General features: G+C 41.9%; 3 protein-coding genes across 4 annotated transcripts in view; 1 reads left to right on the top strand and 2 right to left on the bottom strand.

Moving 5' to 3' along the window:
• Positions 1-81: 81 nt before the first annotated feature.
• On the bottom strand, positions 82-6,957 carry cers6 (ceramide synthase 6). Its single transcript, XM_049727910.2, has 11 exons — positions 6,561-6,957; positions 5,255-5,360; positions 5,051-5,181; positions 4,024-4,081; positions 3,881-3,931; positions 3,708-3,800; positions 2,037-2,165; positions 1,834-1,940; positions 1,168-1,324; positions 1,031-1,054; positions 82-801 (listed from the first exon to the last, which is right to left on the bottom strand). Exons 1-11 carry the CDS (start codon positions 6,728-6,730, stop codon positions 643-645), a joined length of 1,185 nt encoding a protein of 394 aa, XP_049583867.1. The 5' UTR covers positions 6,731-6,957; the 3' UTR covers positions 82-642.
• Positions 6,958-8,133: 1,176 nt separating this feature from the next.
• stk39 (serine threonine kinase 39) lies at positions 8,134-20,654 on the top strand. The gene is made up of 18 exons (XM_049727897.2): positions 8,134-8,458; positions 9,777-9,889; positions 10,020-10,128; positions 10,456-10,588; positions 10,953-11,008; positions 11,117-11,226; positions 11,315-11,416; positions 11,666-11,799; positions 11,908-11,956; positions 12,047-12,112; positions 13,917-14,039; positions 14,714-14,743; positions 14,905-14,961; positions 15,396-15,457; positions 17,026-17,078; positions 17,165-17,233; positions 17,307-17,371; positions 18,657-20,654. Exons 1-18 carry the CDS (start codon positions 8,350-8,352, stop codon positions 18,729-18,731), a joined length of 1,515 nt encoding a protein of 504 aa, XP_049583854.1. The 5' UTR covers positions 8,134-8,349; the 3' UTR covers positions 18,732-20,654.
• Positions 20,655-20,757: 103 nt separating this feature from the next.
• LOC137839486 (beta-1,3-galactosyltransferase 1-like) overlaps positions 20,758-23,520 on the bottom strand; it is a 30,224-nt gene continuing 27,461 nt past the window's right edge. For both annotated transcript variants that reach the window (XM_068651530.1, XM_068651531.1), the window contains exon 2: positions 20,758-22,617. In XM_068651530.1, coding sequence (XP_068507631.1) covers positions 21,434-22,420 — 987 coding nt within the window. In that variant the 5' untranslated portion in view covers positions 22,421-22,617 and the 3' untranslated portion in view covers positions 20,758-21,433. The remainder of the gene's footprint in view (positions 22,618-23,520) is intronic.

Here is a 23,520-nt window from a genome sequence, read left to right as displayed (position 1 = left end):
GCAACTGCACTTTTTTAAAATTTAATGAAGTAAATCAATTCAGTAGTCCATTTGTCAATCATTAAAAACAATCCACACATATTTGCAATATTTCATATGTTCATTTATTGAATTCCAACAACTCATGACTTTGCCTTGTACGAGGCAAATGAGCAGAAATGCACCACACAACTTAACAAAATGCCTCGACAAGGGAATACAGCATCTAGTCATATCTGATGCACACAAGTAATACTGTTGTTGACATCTCATATACAGCTTAAGTGGACAATGTTGTATAGACCCCCCCCCACCGCCCCACTTCAAAAGAAAGGTGAGCCAATTCCACACATTGTCAATCATCATTTGGCAAATCTTTGGGGGTGTAGCATTGAAAAATAAAGCGAGAAAAATAAATAACATAAGACACAAACATAAAACGCACACCCCCACAGAATGCCAGACGACCGCGTATCAACGTTGCGTGCTCAAAGCGGTCAGAACTGATCACATGTATTTATGGATTGATTTTGAGTGTTGATCCAAATATACAGATGAGACCAAAGGAAATTTACTGTAGTTGAATTGAAAAGAAAGTGATGACGTTGTCTCTCATACACAAATGGATGGATAGTGAATAGTTCCAGTGCTGTGACGGATAAGTCAGTGTTCATCAGGATAGGAGGCTCCCGTCAGGTAGCCGTTGGTCCCGTGAGATTTGTTGGTCCCGTTGGTGGCGCTGTTGTGGTGTTTCTGCTTGGCCGGAGGGCTGTCGTCCTCATCCGAGCTGGACTCAATGTCACTGCAGTCATCCTTTGACACCTGAACACAAGATGTTTGAACGGCTGAGAAACATTTGCTAATGGTTTTTGAGCATCGGTAAATGTTAGCTTACAGGATGTGGATTCTGTGCTGCTAGCATAGCTATAGTTAACTTGGGGTTGAATAGATGAGTCAAGTTGATGAGTCAATAAGTCAACTAAGCATAGCTCATTTTAAAATACCGCAATAGAGTAAGAATGTAAATGAGCCGCAATTTGTTGCTACTTACATGTAAAGGATTCCATTTGCCCATCTTGTCGGTTGACAGGTTAGCAGAGAGAGAGAGTAGAAAAGGCGAATCAGAGATGGCTATCGTCAATATTTATACAGACAGTAAGGAGGCTGCTAAGCGAGTGTAAGGTTTACCTTTCCTTTGGAGATGGCCTGGTACGCCGTCTTCACTATGAGGGAGGACCAGTAGGAGTGAAGAAGCTGCAGCAAAATTAAAAGCAGGTTGAAGACCCACCAGGACGGGTAGGGCCCAACAATGTCCCAACTCTCAAACAGGGTGGTGTTTAAAATCCTACCAGACAGAGAAGAAGATCGAGAAGATGGTGAGCAGCGTAGACAACAATACCACAACAAAATGTCAACAAGGACCCAAGAAGAAAATTACACAGCACCAAACAAGACAAAAGAAGCCTTTCAATGTGCTCTAGCCACTAGACTGATTTTTTTTTTTTGTTTGTTATGTTTGTTGAGCCGTGAGCCATAATCATTTTCTTTTCATTTATGATGTTCTTTGACTCTCCAAAAGACCGTATCCATAGTAACTATTCCTTAGCAACAACATTCACAGACATGTTTCTGAGGTGTTGAGAAAAAGTAGAATCTTCATTGTTTTAAAAGCCAAATGTTTCACTTCAAGAATGAGCTAAACCCGCATGTAAACATAAAAGCCAAGAGTTTCTTAGTTCTGGACGGAACGATGGTAATACAAAGGAGCTTTTGACGTTTTTTTTGTGTGCCGACACGACAGCCAGCCGTGAGCCATCAAGAGCCTGCTAAGCTTCACAGGGAAGTGACACTTACCACACTGGGTAAACTGCCAGCCTGGAACTTATGAAGAGGACCGCAAACATTGCAAACAGGAGGTTGCACAATATCTGACATTTGGCATAGTTAGCCATCTTGGCGGCCTAAGGAAAAACACAAGATTGATGAAAACAGAGTGGGCAGGTGTACTCGATGATTTTTCTGGAATGGTGATGAAGATGACCCGGCATCACCCTCACCTCTATCAGAACATCAGCAGCATCGTGGAGGCACATGACCAGAGTTCCGACTCTTACCATGTTGTTTACATAAGAGAAGATGATGAGGGAGATGGTTGCCACGTGGTGAAGGAACATAATTAAAAAATCCTGTAGATATAAATTAAACAATGTCATCATAAATATGACACTATCATCCCGTGATTCAAACCATGACATTTATTGCTCTCGTATAACCTGAAGGCTATTTTAATTAAGAACCAACAGTTTTAAAAAGTTGCCTTACATTAGACTATAGACTTCAGCAATAAAGACATTTTATTTGTTCAGCTTTTAGTGGATGAATACAACGTTGCAAAAACACTCTTGGATGAGTGTTAGAAATATTTGCTACCTTTGTTCACCATTGTGTCACAGCTCCCAAGTGTGCGGCACCTAAATTTGTCTAACTTCCAACATGGTGGCCTTTCACTTCCTCACAATCGACGTGACACACCAAGATTCACCATCTAATCTTTACTCAAATGCTGTGCTGAGTTCAAATCCAAAACGATGCAACCGCGCCATCGACACTTGATCAGATCATTTTATAGTTGCAGTTTTGTATATACGACGTGCAGCATTATAAAACTTCAAAACGATGGCGACAAGCAAGGAAGCAGGCGTCGATCAAACCTTAGCAACGGAAATGTCAGCATTCAGAGCCACCAGAACCAGGGCAGCATGGTGACAATGAGAAGGAAGACGGGAAGGATAGGACGGATGTGAAAGACACAATGAAAGCAAGACGAGAGAGGTGCGGGGATAACATACTGGAATTGGCAGGGGATGCAGAGGACCTCCTCAGTGTAGTGCTGTGCATGAAAAAACTGAAAGGAGAAACAAAAAACAGACAACATGCCGAGAGTCAACACAGAATGACAGAGTGAGGGCGGGTGTACACGCTGTGGCATCGCATGTGTTGTGATCAGGCAAGACAGAGTTGGGGGAAGGGGGGGGGGGGGCGGGACTGGAGACCAGAATAAAATCATGGCTGAAAGGCATGCAAGTAACAAATACAGTATGTAAGTGGCCACGTTTATGATTTAAAAAAAAAAAAAAAAAAAAGATGAAAAATGGTCAAAAATGGGTTGACAGTGGCATAGGCATGGAAATGCCTATGTTGAATACTGATTTCCCTGAAATTTGGAGGAATGGTACAGCCTGGTAAAAACCATCTAAAATTGTTGTGACGTTTTGGCAATGTATAGTTGAACACAAATGGTGGAGCAAACCTGTAACCAGGTAACAGTATTCACAGGTGCATATTATTTATCTTCTGTGAAGAATGGCGAACGTTACTCAATAGTTTTCGTTGTCTTTATATATATAAGTGCGCCCCCATGTGGCCAAAGCCCACACACCAGATAGAGCAATGCAATGTCAAGGAAAGCAAAATAAAATCTGACAATTTTTTGAATTCTTTATCTTCTATTTAATTATATCATCATCGTATGCATATTTTTTTTATAAAGTCAATAAAATAAATACTATTTCTTATTTAAAAACATTTACACTACTATGACTTTAAAAGGAATTTGTTTTAAAATAAACACTACCAATAACATGGGAGTAAACTTGTCAATTTTTTTTTCTTTCAAAAACAGTAAAATAACCCAAAACAATAGAACACGTGCAATAATATGCTCATACCTTCCTCCTGATGTCAGTAAATTGGGAAAAGATCAAGGACAAGTAGAAAGACAGCTCCAGTATATAGTAATAATGAATGTCCACAGTCAGTGGCTATAAGAACACATAAAATTACAAAGTCAAAAAAAATTCAGGTAAAATGACTTAAAATTGACATGATGTGATCAACTTACCTGGTAAGGATAGTTGTACCAGCATTCCTTAGTGTTCCACAGCCAGGATGTCTATAGACAAGGAAAATTAAGATAAACAATAATTTCTTGGCTGTAGAGGGTTGTAGGGTTTATTTTGGCCATCAACACAAAGATATTTTTACCTTTTTTAGGAAACGTACTCCATAGGTAAAAATGTAGAGATAAAATGTAAATCTCCACCTGAAAGAAAAAAAAACCCCCGACAAATTTAGAATAAAAATTAAAGTCGGATGAGATTTTTGTGGGGCAGATAGATTCCATCGTGAAGCCCAAAAAAATAAACAGCTACAACACAGCAAACAGGAACTTCAACAATAAACATATTGTTAATTTCACTGACGCTTATCACTCTATGCACTTATAAATTTGTAGCTTCCATTCCATGTTATGAGCTTATAGGGTTAAAACAAACTACTTGTGCAAACAATTTCCTCACTATAGCGACAACCGCCCACGGCATTTCAACTAAGATGAAAATAAATTTCACACCCTTGCTAGACCAGATTCTTCTCTTGATGTTTGTTCTCAACACTCAGTTTTGACTTTTGGGGGGTTTTGAAAGCACTCCTGACTCCCCCGGCAAAAACTTAATTTGCCCTCTGCCACAATCAATGTGCGAACAAGTCGCTCTGTGTTCCCCTGAGCTCGATAAAGTTGTATTTTCCCAGAGTTGATGAACTGTGGCACGTGGAGGCGATACACACGCTTTGAGCTCGATTAAAGCACATTGTAAAGAAAATTAACTGGGCAAGTCTACCTGGCACATAGTCAAGACTGTTGCATGGCAACTGCTTCATCAAGCCCCGCCATCAAGCCCTCCTTTTTTTCAAGTACCGCTGAATAGCTGGCTAGATGTGTGAAACCACAGTGACTCACTCACTTTGCCACAAATAGTCTTTGTTTTGTTCTGCTGTCTGACATTGGATCTTTTTGTTGTTGATTAAATTTTTAAAGCGAGAGTGGGTGAGGAAAGTGATTGTAGATATGTAATTAAAAGACATGCCCATCTTTCAACAAACCCAATATATTTAGGTTTTAAATGATATGCTCGTCTGAAAACAGTAATTTACTAGAGACAAATTGTATAAATAATAGTAAATTGTAATTAGTAGCTGTTCAACCAGTGGAGTTTAAATGTTGTGGCCTTACATGCTTTCGCAGAACCGGGAGAGAGTGCTAGGCTTCTCTTGGTTGCGTCTTTGTCGGAACCAGCGCTGGATAGTTCGGACATCCCAGTCGAGCTGCTTGGACAATCCTTCCAGCCTTTTTTCATCTGGGTGCTGGTTAGACAAGAGATGTTTGATGCAGTGCAGATTATTTTTTTTGACAATAATGACTTTATACGAGCGTCACCTTCGTAATGGCTGTGAAAACCTTCTCCAAGATAGCGTTGGGTTGGGCTTTTTGTGGCCCGTTGGCTTGTATCTTCAGGCCCACAGCACAGGGCCTTGCAATGAACCTGAAATAGAAAGTGGTATGAATATAGCATGAGAGACCAAAAAAAGAATCAGATGAGTCATCAGCAACTCTCTTTGGTGATTCAAAAATATAATCAGTTGTATAAATTCTTCTTGGCATGTTTTTATATTACCTGAACTTTTTAGTGTTTTAATCTCAAATGTCAAGACAATTGGGGAGAATCAGAGAATTGGATCAAATCAGTTTTGTAAATAAAAGTGGTTTTAGTTGCACGGCATGAATTGGAATTAAATTATAGTGCATTGAAGTTCGGTGTACAATTTAGTCTCGTTGGCAGGATGCCTGCGTTTGTTTCCTGACAAATGCACCCATCTAATTTCTAAAGACAATTTGAGATGAATGTTTTGAGTTACAAGCATGGTCACTGAATAAATTAAACTTGTATCGCAAGGCACCAAAGTATACACAACAAATTGACGGGTAATTAGTTTTAAAATCAGGAGACGCCGAAAATTATTTGCGCAACCAAAAATGCTCAGAATGAGGAAAGGTGTACGGATGAACATTTTAAGTTATTAAAAGTAAAAACAAAGTTCCAATTTGGTCCAGAGTTTAGTAAGAAATATTAAGTATGATTTGCTTTAACTGGCCATCCATATTGATGTGGCAGGCCGAGCCCTGAGTTGCATACCTGTGATGCATATTAAATATAAAATTCACCAGTTAAGCAGAAAATGTATCTGGCTGGTCAGATGATAGTGGAATGGACAAATTGCTGCTTGGCTTTAAAACGTTTATCGCAACAGATACAAGACAGACAGCTTTCTTCCTTTTTATTTTATTTTAATCAGAATTGTAGTACTTTCTATAAGGTAAGAAACATTTTTAGAGGCCTGATCGCATTCGCGTGGCCATCTGTGCCACATTACCGACTGCAACAAAGATGTCTAAAATAACAGGAGACATTGCAGCAGCGTGCATGCATTCAAACTGGAGCCTGTGGTCAACGTTGTGCATGAGGCTGACATTTTAACCACAGTACACAGCAAGTTGATGATGGGACAACTACTTGGAGCTCCAATGTGGAGCGTTCGAATGCTGCGGGCCTGTAGGAGGTATGAAGCACGCCGGTGAGAGTGGGGGGTGGGGGCAGCAGCGAAAAGCACTCGTCAAGGGTGCCATTGTTTAAAGTGGAAGCGGCAGAAGCAGAAGCAAAACAAATAAATGCATAAGCACTCACCTTTCGAAAAGCAGTCGCACCATGAAAATGCAGAAGGCCAAAGGGCACGCCAGATAGAGGTCCTCGGCTTGCGGGAATGTCGCTTCATCTGTGTTCTTCAAGTCAGCCCACGTTACGTTGTGAGGGAGCCAGAAGCGCTCGTTCCAGAACCACGCCAAGATACCGGCCATCTCTCCACGCCGACAGACAGTCACCAATCTTTCGAATCACCGATGGACGTTAAAGATGAGATCCAGCTCTCGCTCAGTGGCTGCTGCGGCTAACGACGGTGATGACGGGCTGGCTTACTGGCTGGCTGGCTGGGTGACTGGTGCTGAATCGCCGGTCGTCCGTGCCAGTCGAGCTCCTCCAGTGCGGAGAAGTGGACCTAGTCGGCTCCTCGCACGTGATTGGTGCATTTCGATGTCACACAACAAACCAGGACATGGTCACTTGTTTTTATCCCTCGACTAACCCACACGATGATCCAATGGATGTTTATTACGCGAATTCACATCTTTAAGTGTTATATTTTTTGTAAGTGGTGAAGCCTTGCGTATTTTTTTATACTTGGATTTATTCCGAATTTTAATACACTTGTGATGCGAAAGAAATTACATTATTTTTGCCATTATTTTCAACGCATGAAGCTTGGTAAACCATGACACCTATCAGCAGATTTGTGTATTACACTTGGTGCATTCGTTAATATTTTTTAAATGTATTGTTACTTTACGATAACGTTTTGTATATGACTACTTTTGGAAAATGAATGAATACATAATTTTAGGGCAGTAGAATTGTCGTCTGACATATTGTTGTCATATAAATTGTATGTTTCTAGTTTCAACCAGCATCTCCTATTATGCAAGAATGCGCCCATAATGCAAGATAAATAAGAATTTTACAACAGTGTTTAAGAAAGTGTACGTCAATACATGACGTTTAACAAGCACCTACATCACGCCTCGTCACAGTCAAAAAAGATGTGTTTGGAGTTTGAACGCGTTTCACAAAAGCTACTATACTGCACACCAAACTGTATGCTATCGTTTAATTTGCATAAGCGGGGTGTGTTAAACTGTATTTACCGGAGGCGTCAATGTTTTATTTGTTCAGACTCAAAAATGGGAAAATGTTGACATAAGCTTTATCTCCAGTATGATTCTCACTCACAAGGTGAGTTAGGGAAACAATTGTACGCGGTCGTTCCTTATTTAAGTAGCAGAATTTAATAAGTATTTTTACTCAAGTACAGTAACGTTGTACTTTGTAATGCGACTGCTCACGTAACATCTTGAATCAGTACTTTTGAAGTGGTTGTAGTGTACTTTGTTCCTCCCCACAATTTAGAGTTTATTTTGATTGTAAGAACAGTAAGAAAGTAATTGTGCTTTGTTACTTCTCGTCCTTTAAAGTTCAATATACTGTAAAGTATTGTTATCTTCACATCAGTATTTCTACTTGTAGTAGTCTTTTTCTTCATTTGTTCACGCAAGTATCTGTACTGCACTTCTATATACAGGGTGCCATCCCTTAAAAAAAAAAAAAAAAACTGCGGAAACGTCACTGATCTGGCAACACCGCAACGCGCTGGTTCGTGCACGAGCGTTTGACTAGCCCTTTTATTTTCCGGGTTGCTCTCCTCGCAGGCGGCAGTTGCTCGGCTGCTGCTGCCAGCTGACACTCGCTGAGGAGAGGAGGTCAAAGCTGACTCGATCTCGCTCGGTCTCTCTTGGTGTCTGTCGCTTGGTGGTGTCAACGAGAGGCGGCAATAGCCGGCGCACGCAGCAGCATCACCACCACCATCATGGCGGACCAAAGCGAAGCCCGGGTCCCCATCCAGCCGCCGCCGCTGCCGTCGCCGCCGGTTAGCTGGCCAATTACCAGGGAGTCGTACGAGCTACAGGAAGTTATTGGTCAGTACAACGCGGGGTGTCGAGGTGGGGGCTATGAACTATTCACGGACACATTTCCATCATTATCCGCGTATTACCAGCTGCTCGTAACGCCAACTGGAAGGCCCACCGGCTTTTTTTGCCATCCACGTGAAGTCGCCACTGCGGATGGTAACTCATCACTAGCTACCGGTTTACATCACACGTGTAACTGGCCAAACGGAACCCAGTGAAAATGCGTGACACGTTGACTTCACAGCTTTCCTGTAGTTGCCGAGTCGTGGCGTTGCACCCACTTATTAAGTTTGATGACTAATATATGTGGTAGATGCTGCACGTTAAATGACATCATTGCTATATGTGATGGAACCAAGTGGACAATGTGCTTGCCTTATGACTTGAACGTGACAGTGACGCAAGCAGGGAGAGTCAAACGAGCTAAAGGTTAATATTGATATTTTTAATTTCACACAGCAATGCATTGATCTTTGAAGGCGCTCCTAAGCACAGCACATATAAGCGAGGCTTGGTAATTTAAAAAAAGTCCTGTCATGACTTTGGGTTTTTAACAATAAGGGCTTTTGAAGGGGGAAAAAAAACGCTTCACCACTAGGCATCCATTGACATCCATTGACATCCAGTCTTCAAATGCATCCACAAAGATAAAACACAAGTAACATTATTCCTTTTTAATCAAAATTATAACATGCATTCATTGCGGAGTGTTGATAGTTTTGAAGAGCACTACTTCATCACAAAAGAGTCCCAAGAATTACAGCTGTCACTCAGAGTAGGTGTACTTATTCTGCAATCTTCCCCAAACCGCAGCTCTTGCCTTCAGACCTTGCATGTTATCTTCTTTTTTAAGTCTGCTTCGTGTATAACGTGCTAATTCAATACAATCAATCCCATCAGCGTGTTTATAAAGGTACAGCACCTCAAATAAATACCCGCAAGCACAAACGGAAGTGTCTGCAATATTTTTGGCAGAGGCATTCTGCTTCCAGCTGACATGTCTTATCGTTCAAGATAAGAAACAGCAACACAGCTGTCCGCCGCGCTTTGGAATGGGCGGGCGAAAGAAAGACCCCATCGCAGTGAACACGCGCCACCCGCACCACCTCTGTTCTCATGAGCAGCTAGTAACCACCATCATCACATGTGTTCACAACTTCTGCTTATCTGTCACTCGCAGTTGACAAGCGATGCGTCACAGTCAGTGTCTCCCTACGTGAACAACTGTCACCTAAACATGGCCTGATTTCTAGTAACCTTGATGGTCAATGTCACCTTTTTCTTCCTGTAAGTCTAAATTTGCTCTTGGTCTGCTTTGATTCAGGTAGCGGGGCCACAGCGGTGGTGCAGGCAGCCTTGTGTTCGCCCAGACAGGAGCGTGTTGCCATCAAGAGAATCAACCTGGAAAAATGCCAGACCAGCATGGACGAATTACTGGTGAGTCGAATAAATACGGGCTGTTGTAGCCGTGCTGGTGCTTTCTTACCAAATGTTCCTCTGATCATCTAAGCTTGGTTTCTGGAACAGATAAATCACATGTTCATTATTTATTTTTTTCTCCCAACAGAAAGAAATTCAAGCAATGAGCCAATGCAGCCATCCCAATGTTGTCACCTATTATACATCCTTTGTGGTGAAGGATGAACTGTGGTTAGTCATGAAGCTTCTTAGTGGAGGTAAGCTTCCCCCGCTCGGCGACACTTAATATTCAGCTCCATACTGGTTAAGGGAAAAAAATATATCTGATGTGTTCTTCTCATATATGTGTGAGCAAAATTTGATGAGTCACTTAACATGATGAATCTGATTGGTCTGAACTGTCAAAAATCAACTCAATGATAATCGTGCTCAGTTTCTACTTGGCGCTGTAGAAAAAGTTAATTAAATTCTTGTCCCTTTGACTCGGCGCATTCATTTGTCTCCTTAGACTAGATTTTTACAGTTGCTGTTTTATTTATCACAAAAACACAGTTCAGCGTACGAATGTATGTTATGCTTCTTAGGCTCTATGCTGGATATTATCAAGCACACAAGCAAAGATGAGGACAAAAATCTCGAGGAGCCAATAATTGCCTCCATCCTGAAAGAAGTCCTTGAAGGCCTCGACTACCTGCACCGAAATGGACAGATCCACCGGTAACACTCTGATGAAAATAATTAGTTTACTATTTTTAACCATTGATGCCGTTAGGGCAATTTGTATGTATTGTTACCATTACAGTAAATCCAATGTGAAGTTCTCATAAAATGTCTGAAGTTCAGAGTAAACCTCCCTTTATTGATGTGCATTTGTGACGTAACTTCCTGGACATCAAGGTCACTGCGAACTTGGTTTGACCTTTTTTATCGGCCCCCTGGGCAACAATCTCGATGACGGCAAGCTGTTTGTGGCCCCATTTCGGCAGATGGAAGAATCAATGCTCTGCCGCATGTTTTCTCTCTGTGTGTGTATGTATGTATGTGTGTGTGTGTGTGTGTGTTTGTGTTTGGTTGGCCGCAGGGATGTGAAAGCCGGAAATATTCTATTGGGAGAAGATGGCTCTGTTCAAATCGCAGGTGTGTAGTTGCACATGTATGACCGATGGTCTTATTAATTTTTTTTATCAAATATGAAGGATTCGCTTTTGTAGTCCTTTATTTTTTTAATTTATTTATTTTTTACAGATTTTGGCGTAAGTGCATTCCTAGCCACTGGGGGCGATATGACGAGAAACAAAGTTCGAAAGACGTTTGTGGGCACGCCATGTTGGATGGCACCAGAGGTGATGGAACAGGTGAATGACTCCCTTTGACTTTTCATTACATAATGAACTCTTGGATCAACTATGCATATTCCATATTTTCAAACTTCTGTCGCCACAGGTACGAGGTTACGATTTCAAAGCAGACATTTGGAGCTTTGGAATAACGGCCATAGAACTAGCAACGGGTTCTGCGCCCTATCACCGCTACCCACCTATGAAGGTTGGTGTTGTGCATCTATAACCGGACTCTCTGTATTTCCCTTTGCCATGGTGTCGTGAAGTTTCATCGCAAGGAACTATGTGTGCTTTCTCCCTTTGTTAACCAGGAACAAAAACTTTTGAGGAACTTGCTTTTTTTTTATTTTATTTTTTTTTACTTCGCACAGCAGTTCCTGTAAAAAAAAACTGTTTCCTGCGTGACCTTTGTTGTCATCGCTACAGATGACAAGTATTTGTGCCGTTTGTTTAGGTCTTAATGTTGACGCTGCAGAACGATCCGCCTACTCTGGAGACTGGCGTCGAGGACAAGGAAATGCTCAAGAAGTATGGTAAATCCTTTCGGAAGCTAATCTCCATGTGCCTTCAGAAGGATCCCGCCAAAAGGTTAGTCTGGCGTTTGGTTGTCAAGTGGAAGTCTCCGAGGAGGGCTTTTAACTAAAACTTTTGCTGTGAAGTCTTTTCTTAATACATTCCAACAATTGTTCTCTCCAGGCCTGCGGCCGCAGAACTCTTGAAGAGTAAATTTTTCCAAAAGGCAAAGGTAGTTCTAAATTTATTTTCCCTCGTAAAGATTAGCAAAGTATATAGTCAGTTTTTAAATGCTGATGGTCTGCATTTTTGTCACACGCAGAACAAAGAATATCTGGTTGAGAAACTCCTGTGCCGTGCTCCCAACATATCCCAAAGAGCAAAGAGGGTATGTTGACACTTGCACTTCTCTGTAAAATAACCGTTATTGACCAAACAGCAAATTGTATGCGACTGCCGGGATTGAGCCGAGTCCCTCCATCGCAATGTTGCATTTACAGTCAACACCAGCGATGCCCATGTAACACCTCAAACACTTAATGCCCAAACTGTTTTGCCGATAGCGTGAAAATATGGGTTTGTGTCGCAAAAGACTCACACAGTGGAGATGTACTGACGTGTGTTCTGAGCTGAGCCAGTCTGCCGGGAATCAAATGGTTTAAATGAAACGGTATACTACGAAAGAACAAGCTTGCTTGGTAACTTGATCTTCGCTCTCAGTAAGCGCAGTTTTCAGACACGGCTTCACATCGTATCGGCTTTATCTAAGAGTTGGCCTTGTCGGTCAGCAGAGGCTTATTGCCGGGAGGCAGAGTGGGGTAAGTGCAGGGATGGAAAAACACTGACACGTTTCGGAGTCAATGGAGGGCATCCGTCCTGGAGAGCGTCGTTGCCGTTGTGGATGACATGAACGCAGGAAATCCAATAAAAGGGGAGGCGAGGGGCGAGCATCGAGACTGCTGCCTCGTAACGATGGCCGAATTTTGTGCATTGATATTTGAATCCTGATTGGTTCAAAAAAAAACAAAAATAACGTTATATCGCCACAAGTGATGTCATGCAAAGTCTACAAAGTGAGTCAAATACAAAGCTAACGACTTTTTGTGCTGATTTGACGAACGTCACTACCTGCATACTCGGCAAATATTGCAGATATTACAAAGCTTGCAGCGACAGGCGACGGAACATTATCATCCCAATATGGGGGTGACTTTTGTGATCCATTCATTCAGTCAGTGCAGCCAGTCCCGCAAGCACCTTGAATGCCCTTCCCTTTCCTTCTAGGAGGGAACACGATATTTACTCTGTTTTTCACCCTTGTGGTCTGCCCTCCCCTGTTTTGGTTTTCCATATTCATGGGAAGCGCACGCATTCCTACTCTCGGGGAAAAACAAGTGCCATAGGGGTCTAAGAGAGGACAGGCAGCTCTTATGTCGTTGGTTACGTGATACAAAGGGACCGGAACACAACTTGAAAGAAAATCATCTTAAGTATATTCATTTCAAAGTGTTTGCAAGACGTAGGAATTACGTATCCATGTAGGTGGTCTTGCACTGAGTAACCAGTAGAGGGCAGCATTGCACCAAGCCACTATGTTCTCACAATGTTAAGGCTGTCTTGTAGCAAGTAAAGCACAAGATGACGTCACATCAAACAGTGTTACAAGGTTGTTCCAACCTAAAATGAGAAATGGTGTATTTTTCTTGCAGCATGGATCTTTCTGATGTGAACGTCAGTCAGGAAAATCCACCGAGACTCTATCTGTGTCTGTTTTGCTCAAGGCCCCAGAACTCTGGGTTCTATGTCAGGTTTGGAAATTGTAGCTGGCAGCACCTGAGGGGTAGAGAGCCTCTTTAACTTTATGGTTGCCTCCAGCCGCTGCTCGTCGCTTCGGTTTTTTTTCACTGCCTGCAACATTGTAACATATCTGACTGGACCGCACGCTGCTTTTATGAGCCAACTGCTGCTCGCCTCGCTCTCGTCTTGAATGGTCGCCAAGCTTTGTTGTGTTATGCTATGATATGTAGCAGTGGAATGTGCATCACTATTGGCCCCGAGTTGAATATCTGATACTGGTTTTGCTCTATTCGTTGTACTAAGAATCTGACATACTGTATGAAGTTTGACTTGCCTTTGAAATAATTCGGCGATGGCAATAACATTTTGACCAAATGTACTTTGCCACGATGTAGGTGAGGCGGGTCCCGGGCTCCAGCGGTCATCTGCACAAGACGGAAGACGGCGACTGGGAGTGGAGCGATGACGAGCTGGACGAAGGCAGCGAGGAAGGCAAGGCGGCGGTGAACCAGGGCAGGGTAATTAGGATTAAATCTTCAGTTGTTTGAAAAAAAAAAAAAAAACGCACAACGCAGCGGATTCTGTGCCCCGTTTGGTGTCAGTTTTGTGATTCCACTCGTATAATTTGACAGGAGCATCTAATCTCCGTCTGAAATCCACTTAACAAATTGGAAACGAGCACTCAAGTGCGCGCCGTTCTCAAAGGACTTAACATTTGTCACCTGCACAATCAATGAGTGAATGGCTTCAAATCGAATAAATTAATAAGCTAAAAGGCGTTTTCATCCACATCCAAGGGGGAGAGAGAAAAAAAGATGACATTCTGCAGAAGCGTAACAATTTGCAACCTGATCTGATCTGACAGATGTGTTTGAAAGTGCAAAATGGGATTTTGGGGCCATACGAGCAATCTGGTTCACATCCAGTTGAAGTGTCAATTTGGCTCCCCTGTGCACAGACTGCGTTTTTTTGCTCGTCTCCACCAGATTTTTCAAATCCTTTAATGATGTCATTATCTATCTGCTTTCACACCAAAATTAATTGGGAAGTGGAAAATTATTGGAAGTAGTCACAAAAGTGGCTGCGCACAAACAAAGCGAGGAAAAAAAACAAAAAACAAATGCAAACAAGGCTAACTTGTCAGTGGTAATAATTGGACCAACATTTCTTCTGCTTTTTTTGTTCCATGCAGTCACGGCGGGTCAAGAACGACTCCAAAGTAGTAAGTTGACTTTTTTTTTTTCTTTCCAAAACATGTACACTGCTTTGCATTCTGGTGAAAAGACAGCATGGATAAATGAGCATGTTTCCTTTCACCGGACAAGCCTTACGTGATTGGCGTGTGTCACATTTTCACAGCTCTTATTCTTTTGTGGCTTGCAGAATGAGGAGAATGTCAAGAATGTTCCTTTTGATGGCTTATCCATCCAACATCCCCAGGTGAGGGATTGCATGCCGCATGCGGCAGCTGCTCTCCTTTGTGACCTTACCGTTTTTTGCGTACATTAACACATGCACGTGTGAGGGATGCACTCAACAAGTCACAGTCTGCCTGACTGTAAATTCTCACCGCTATTATGCCCCATTTCCAAAGGCTTTGTCATTTTCAAAATGAACGACAGCAGATTTGGGGTGGCGTCTCGCGCTCCCATCCGGTGCTGCTCGCCATCACATGGCATTTTCTACCTCGAATAGTACGATTAGAGTTTCACAGCAAGCCTCGTCCACGAGGATTTTTTTTTTGCGTCTGTAAATCAAATCACATGTGACACAAAGCTGTAAAGATCATACAAATAGAAAAAAAATAATAAAATGGAGTACATTTGCTCAATTGTTTTGTGTATCAGCTCCTCATCTCACATGTTCACATTCAGGTGGAGCCATTTGGGGATTCGCTCTACATTCACGGTGCTGTGAACCTGGTCCTGCGACTAAGGTAAGACATTTCATGCATTTCCAAAAATAACATGTAAGGAAACACAATCGCTATTGCATTGTGAAGTGAAGGGGAAAAAAAAAAAAAACAGTAGATGACTAAACACTATTTCACTCTTTGGCATGCGGTTCACTGCTCAAACAATGAGGAAGTTCTCAAATGTAGTGCAGACACAAAAACAGAGAGGCATTTTCGAGGGTGTTGGCGCGCGTTATCTGGGTAGGTGAAAGGCCGCCGCGGGTTCCCCGATGGAACGGCGTGTTCGCAGCAATCCGCTTACATTGACACCCGAAGGTCTTGTCTCACCGTAATTGCTAACATAGCACTTGTCAGGATGTGACAAGGTGAACCGGCTGCTCGCAAATCTCTGCTATTCGCGACTCTTGACTGTGAAAAAAAAATATTTACTGGCGGATTGTCAACATATAAAGTCTGATAAAACGTGTTACTGTACTTTCTTTGCTTTACCCGCTGTGTAATTTTAATATGAATCGGATCATTTACATAAGTTTAGGAACATTGTAGGTTTGTGGCATTTTCTAAGAAAGCTTCCTTGACACTAATGGTATTTGTGGGAGCAAAACGGTTGCTAATTTGGTCTCGACTGCTGAGGGAGTCGCACCCGCTTAGCCTGACGTATGATAATATCAAGGGACTGACTGAGATACTTGTCGCTGTATAATTGGCTTCTTGTCATTTCACTTGCCTCTAATTCAGGCTTTTTTTGTGTCCTTTGTGAAGGCACTAAAGCCCTCTCGAGAATCTCGTTGTCACGACTTTGAAAAATAATATACGGCTGAGGATATCAGTTCTCATTTGCAGCCCAGAGCGAAAAAAAAAAGCAGCAGATCTCCAAATTGATTCCGTTGTTTCATCAAGATGTGACATTTGCATGTATTTTTTAGATTTAGAGAGCAGAGGCAGACATGATGTGGAAAATGTACCACTGTGGATGTGACCTTTCAGATATTAATGTATGATCCAAATAATTTACCACAAAGCTTTGCGAGGCGTAGTAGAAAGAAAAGAATTGCTTGTTTCAGTTCCATTGTAGTAACCTAAAAATTCATTTGAGGAATATATATCCAAAATATGAAATTAAATCAATTTGATTGGTCAAAGAAATGTATTCAAATGAACAGCTGTAATTTTGTAACATCAACTCGACATCATTCAGTTTATTTGCAATCATTCAAATTATCGAGTTCAGCTTGTGTATTTCTTTAGCGCCTTTCTGAAACAACACCATTGTTATTCTACACTCATCCCCCCCATCCTCCTTAAAGAGCGCAAATAATGAGCCGCTCTTTGGGCCGGCCTATCAGAGCATTACGCCGTGCTTCACATCATGTCTCTTTTCTGCGGCACGCCACTTAACACAGTAATCCTGCTCAGCCTCACTTTCTGTCCATTAGCCTCTATAAAATCCCCCAGGCAACGTGAGAAACATATTATTGTCTTTTTGTATTAAATGTATGTGAAGTGTGTTTGCTACCCGGGCGTCCTTACCTGACTCAAATCTACTATTGCAATGTCATTATTGAAATTGTTGCGTCTTCTCCTTTCAGGAACTCCAAAAAGGAACTGAACGACATCCGTTTTGAATTCACTCCCGGACGAGGTGCGAGCAGACGTCGATGTTTTTATTGTGCGTATGTGAATTGAAAATGACTGCAGTATATATATTTTTTTTTATGCTCTCGCTAGACACGGCCGATGGAGTTTCCCAGGAGTTGTTCTCCGCCGGTCTTGTCAACGGACACGACGTGGTTACCGGTATTTGGTTTTCTTGTACTTTTCAATTGCGTTTTGTTTGGCATCTGACATTTGTGTCGTCTTGCGCTTCCAGTTGCTGCTAACCTTCAAAAGATTGTAGATGACCCAACTACCTACAAAGTATTGACCTTTAAGCTGGTGAGTTTGCTCGTGATTGATGGCTGACAATCCCGCTGAGGCGACTATAAACAGATTGTTGTTTAAAAATGCTGAGAGGGTATGTGACCGCAGGATATGTGCAGGAAAAACAAAACGGACTCAACACAGGTCCAGCATTTTTAACCATCTATTTACAATCGTTAAAAAAAATGTAGGCGCGTGACACATCATGAGCATTTTAGCTAAGATCTATTGTTTGCTAACGTTTGTAGCCTTTTATGACCAGGACCAAGGAAAATGTTTTTGCCATGCCATGCCATCTCCCACACACAACTTTTTAACTGCCTATGCCCACCACTAATTAGCGCTAGCTTTGCAGAGCCTACACACTGTTTACACTCTTTTCTCGGCTGTTCTTCCATAAGCACAGCAAGGCGCCAGGGCGTTTAAAGACTAATTGCATGCTGTGAATGAAGCCTTTTTAAAATCATCTTTTTTTTTAATGGTCCATTAAAGATCCTTTAATGATATTTATGCAATCGGTAATGTGACTGGCTTTACCGTGCATGCTAATTATGTACGAGCGTATACGTAACACTCGGTCGTCTCGCTTCTGCTCATCAGCAGAATGCAAGCAAGCGGACCAGCCAGATGCACACAAACGTTTAGTGCAAATCAGGTCAAAGACTAAAGCTGTACGCCGTACAAAATTCTGCTTTTATAAAGATAATGCCCAGTTGTATGGTTTAATTAAACATGCTTAGTTTAGCTATAGTCTATTTAATACTTTGATCCACATCTCACCCTGCAAAGCACAAATGATAATTAATCTTCACGCAAGATTTGAGACCTGGAGCACTCCCTGTTTGGTCAAAGGAGTTTTAGTGAGGGCTGATGTTGAGCGAGAAGACTTGAAAACTTTGCAGGCACACGATTAATTATTGCATCAGTAAATTGGTGCATCGTTTAGACAGTGGCCCTTAATCAAGTTTTGTTTTCTTCTAGAAGAAGAAAAGAAGCAGCGGCGGCTGGCCAATGCAGCCAGCTTGGGAGCCTTTAAAATAAGTCTATAAAATGTTCCATGTTGGAAAAACCTCGATTGATCTATACTAAAATTTATGAGCACATCACATGCCGACTGCATATTCCAGGAGTATTAGAACCATCGTCTCAATATTTTGGATTTTACAGATGTCGTTAGCTGTCGCCTATGAAGAAGCGACGTTGCGAGTCGGCTCCCGTCTATAAAATCAAACATATTTATTTCCATGGAGCTTATTGACCCCATCACTGATTTTTTTTTTTCCCTTTCCCTTCCTTGCAGGCCTCCTGCTGTGACGACACGGAGCTCCCGGACGAGGTGAAGCTAATCGGTTTTGCGCAGCTGAGTCTTAGCTGATGCTCTCTTCATGCCTCAAGCGGGTGAGACGGACGTGTTCAGGGTAGACGGGCTGAGGAGCAAAAAAAAAAAAAAAAAAGCGCCACTTCCAGCAAACATCCTCCCTCCAGCAACACCCCTAACCCCCCCCCCCCCCCCCCCCCCCCCCCCCCCCCCCACACACACACACACACACACACCCTACCCGAGCACCAAACTTCCCTGCGTTCCTCCGCCCAGCTCACGAACAGGGATCAGGATGAAGCCCAGGAAACCTACTCAGGATGTGAAAGAAGGTGATTTTGAAATGTAGCTTTGAATGTTTTTATTTATTTTATTTTTTACATCACGTTACCTCTGGTGTTCCCTCAAAGCTCTTATTTATTAGATTTTTTTTCTCCCCCCTTCTGCCAAAAAAAGAAATTTCTTTGATATGCTTTCCAAAAGCTCAAATCACGCGATTCGTCGTGTTTCTCCTGTCAAGCACATTTTCACAGTAACACAATGAATGTCTTTAATGAAAAAGACAAAGGATTGTATTCTATGAAAGGAGTATTAGGGCACACAGTGAAAAGAATTGTGACAATTAAGTTCTTATTTATAAACATTTCACAAATACGAAATTGCCAAATTGCTTGCAGGACTGTAACTCAATAGTTCTCTTCAGATATAATGCGACGTCTCAATTCTCACTACTATGACTTTCCCCTCAATTATATTTTACTAAAATTTTTGAATCGATTAATTTTTTACTCTGATTCAAAATCTGCCCTCGTTTTTTTTTTTTCTCACACAAATCAGGTTTACATAATATTATTCAAAGAGGTGGAATTTTTCTGGAATGTCATAACTAGGAATTATAATCCACTTTTGTTGGTCACACATCAAAAGCAGGAAATTCCAATATTTTGAAAACCGGATGTGCTGCAAGAAAAAAAAAACTTAAATTGGCATCAAATATGTATTAAAGGGCCAACGAAGCCAACTGTGATTAAATTATATATTGATAATATTTAACTTTTTTGTGCCCAAACATCAAATTTTGTACATTTTATATCTTTATTTTTTGCAAAATTACACATTTTGTTAATATTCTAAGATGAAAACTAGTTCTAGTATTAGCAGTCTTTACCATGATAATTCATTTTCAGTGTTGCCCTAATAACCTTTCCTAGTAGTCTTAACATGGACAACAAGGCTTGAATGTCCAGGGTAGGGGGGAAAACCCCCCCAAAACAAAACAGTATGCTTGCGTGTTGATTTGCTGCTCAAGTCTCGACAGTGTTAATGCTTCAAAACGCTCAAGGTGCCTTGTTCATTTTCATGTGCCTACGACAGTATTGTCAAAGGGAGACCACACGTATACTAAAGAGCCGCCGAGTCTACCCATTTCCATTTCATACACGCCGCCGCGTTAGTCCGGCAAGCGAAGCATCTTAATGTTAATGCACTTTTGGGCTGAGATGTGTCTGCACCCGACAAGCAGATGCCGTCGTCGCCCTCGGAGACAAGTTCAGTGGTGAGCCAATATTTTTTTTTTTTTTAAATGTTCATTCCACATAACTGCAGCTGTGCTGATGTGACGTGATTGCCTCTGGTTTTTATCTACTTTCACAGACTCCCCCTTTCATTTCATTGCTGTGACCTGCTGCACAATAAAACACTGGTAATAATTAAAAAAAACAAAAAAAAAACAGTCTAGACAATTAATAGCAACAATATGGAAATGACAATGAACCCATCTTGTGCGCTCAAATGTGCAGTTGCTCTAAATTATTTTTACCGGTACGTGTTGTGTTCAAAATCTTACCTAATAACCAAATTTCAAATTTAAATAATTTGTTTTTATGTACAGTATATGTAACCATGACAGCATATTTCACCTGTTTATGACCTGTAACTAACTGATTGGGGTTTGTGACAATAAATTGCTATTTAAACATGTTTGTTTTGGTTTGTTAATTTTACAGTGTGAAAGCGGGCCGGTCGAGCGTTTCAAAAAAAGATTGCTCTGAAATGTGTCCAAAGGAAGCACTACAAACAAGCATCAGGTAAAAAGCAGCAATATAACTTTATTCAAGTATTTCTTTTTGAAATACATATAAAAAAAAAAAAAAAAAAATCATCACATCCCTTTGTGAAATATCTGTCACATTAGCTTCAAATACTGCAAAACAAAATGACAAAAACATTGGCCTTGAGAACCACAAAAAAATGTCAATAGCTTCTGCAATCAACAAAAACTCTCCTGGATATTTTCAATTACCTGTAAGGCTCTCAGCAACTCAATTTGCCAGCATACAACCAACCGAAGCTTTTTTTAGTGAGGCACAGAACGATGAGAAGGACATTTAAACATCTTTGAATATTAAGATGAGAGACGTTGCCATGATGACATCCTCACATAATCGTAAACTTAAGAACACACTGAAGTCTCTCGTGCTTCCATTCTAATCCAGGCCACTGAATGACTCTTGTCTTTTTTGCCGACCGATTACATAGAGCGAATTAATTTTGATGTGAGTGAGCCGAGGAAGAAGAGAGGTGAGCTGCTTATTGATTGGACTAGGTCAACATTATGTGTATACAAATATTGGAGTACCTGGAACTTCTACACGTAAAAATGAAATAAAATATGGATTCGTCCGACTGCTGCTGACCCGAACGGCTTCCCCTCTTCTACCGAGACTTTCAACATCATATTCAATTGTCATGGGATATGTTTAACATTTCAGGTGCTTTTTGCTGAACATGTCATTCCAAATGCGGTGCATCTCATCGGGGGAGATCTGGTGGACGGTGATGACTCGTCTGTATCTGCACAGACTGTAGGCCATCTTCCAGTGGTTGAAGCCGGTGTTCTGGAAAGGGTGGATACCTAGCTTGCGCAAACACAAGCCCACGTAAACGTCTTCCAGGTGCAACAATCTGGTGTGCTGCGAAGTCTTGAAGATGAGCTCGGCCATGTCCGACGAGAAAACGTAGCCGGTACCCGAGCAGAACGGCGGGTACTTGTTCTCTGGGTACAAGTCTCTGGACATGTACCACTTATTACGCATGTCCCTTATGGGCCCCCCGTGGATGACGGAGCCAGTGAAGTATCTCTTTCTGGGCTTGGCAATAGGTTTGAGGAGTTTGTAAATAAGGTTGTCCATGTTGACAAAGACGTCAGTGTCGGTCTTCATGACGTACTGAGCTTTGGGACAGAAGGTCGCCACCCAACGCATGCCCATTATAGTCTTGAGGGTGAGATTGTGGTACGAGTCGATGAAGTCCTCCACCACGATGTCGTGGAAGATCTGGCTCTCCTGCTCCACCATCTGGTTGAGGACGGGTTCCGTGTTCCTCCCCAGGAGGAAGATGATGAGGATTCGCAGGTCGGTGAAGGCGCTCTCGTCTCCCCAGGTCTCGCGGATGGCCTGGCGGGCGTCGAACTCCTTGTGAGTGGTGCTGATGAGGACGACCAGGAAGGGAGCATCGTCTTTGCACTTGTCGGGCTCGTTGATGACAAAGTCGTAGGCGTGCGCGTTGAGCGGCCGTGCACGGATGTTGCTGAAGGTGGTGTTTTTGGCCGCTTTCACCGTCTTGCGTATCGGCAGAGAGATGTGGCCCACATAAGTGGACGTGGGTCGAGATAAACTCAAGTACCACAGAGCGCTTGCCCAGCACACCACTGTCAGGATGTAGAGACAGGAGACTTTGGAAGGCATTATGCTGCATTTAAGTGTGTTTGGATTTTAAAAGGCCATCTGTCCATGTGCACCTAGGAAGGCAGCATTGAGCTTCTCTCGTGTGCAGTTTGACATGAATTGCATCTAATAGATTCTTTGACAAAGGTGTGATGCTTTTTGCATTGCAGTGCAAAGCAGCTGAAAAATTAATCCAGCTGTAGCGTTCCCATTTATACCTGAAAGAGAAAGAAGAGGCCGACTATTAATATGTGATACACTGAACAAAAATATAAATGCAACATCCAAAGACTGTGCGGGAATGCAGGACCCGCTTTGATTAACGGTGATTGGAGTGTTCACACCCGCAACGGCGCCAACTGCATTTTTTTTTTTTTTTTTAACGTGCAGATTGCTGCTCCAGTTGCTTTTCAATGTATACAAATTTATCAATTGAAAAAGTCTTTTGTAATTTATGAAAGGTCGTCATCTGTCGTGCACATTCAAATAAAAGACAGCTGTGAATAATGTCATGATTTGAATCCTGTGCAATCCAACTCAATGACTGAAGTGTCGGGATTACAATTGTAGTTAAACAAATCTGCACTTGAGTGAGAAATTGGTTTGACATTCGTCTCTTTTAAATTCCCCTCTAAAAAAAAAAAAAAAAAGACTTATTTCTCAGAGGATTTACATAACTAAACCATCGTTTATTATGGCCGCAGGCGGGTTTAGTGTTTATCAATTACACAAGCAGGCACACGCATTTGCCTGTACCCGAGGTCAGACATAGTGTAAAGACCGAGCATGGATCACCAAGATTATTTAGGCTGTCTGTCCAAATTTTAAGCAAGAGCCTGTCTCACCATTTCTCTGTTTAATTCTTCAGTGAAAGCCGTGATTGGACTTCAAAGGCAAGTCCAGTTATTCATCAAAATGTGTTTTGTATTGATTTGTAGATGAACCATGTTTTCAACTGGTTAATATGCATGATTGCCCAAATCAATGTGACATTTTAATCATCGCAAGCACTACAGGAGGCTTAAAGTGCTGACTCGGCAAGCACGGTTGCTTCAGTGTCTCTCACTCAAGGACACTCAGCAGGAGGCGGGAGGTTGCCACTGTGGGACTTTGAACCAAGG

Source organism: Syngnathus scovelli, chromosome 8 (assembly GCF_024217435.2).
Source record: "Syngnathus scovelli strain Florida chromosome 8, RoL_Ssco_1.2, whole genome shotgun sequence".
In the NCBI taxonomy this organism is placed as follows: domain Eukaryota; kingdom Metazoa; phylum Chordata; class Actinopteri; order Syngnathiformes; family Syngnathidae; genus Syngnathus; species Syngnathus scovelli.
This window is presented reverse-complemented; position numbering and strand designations above follow the sequence as displayed.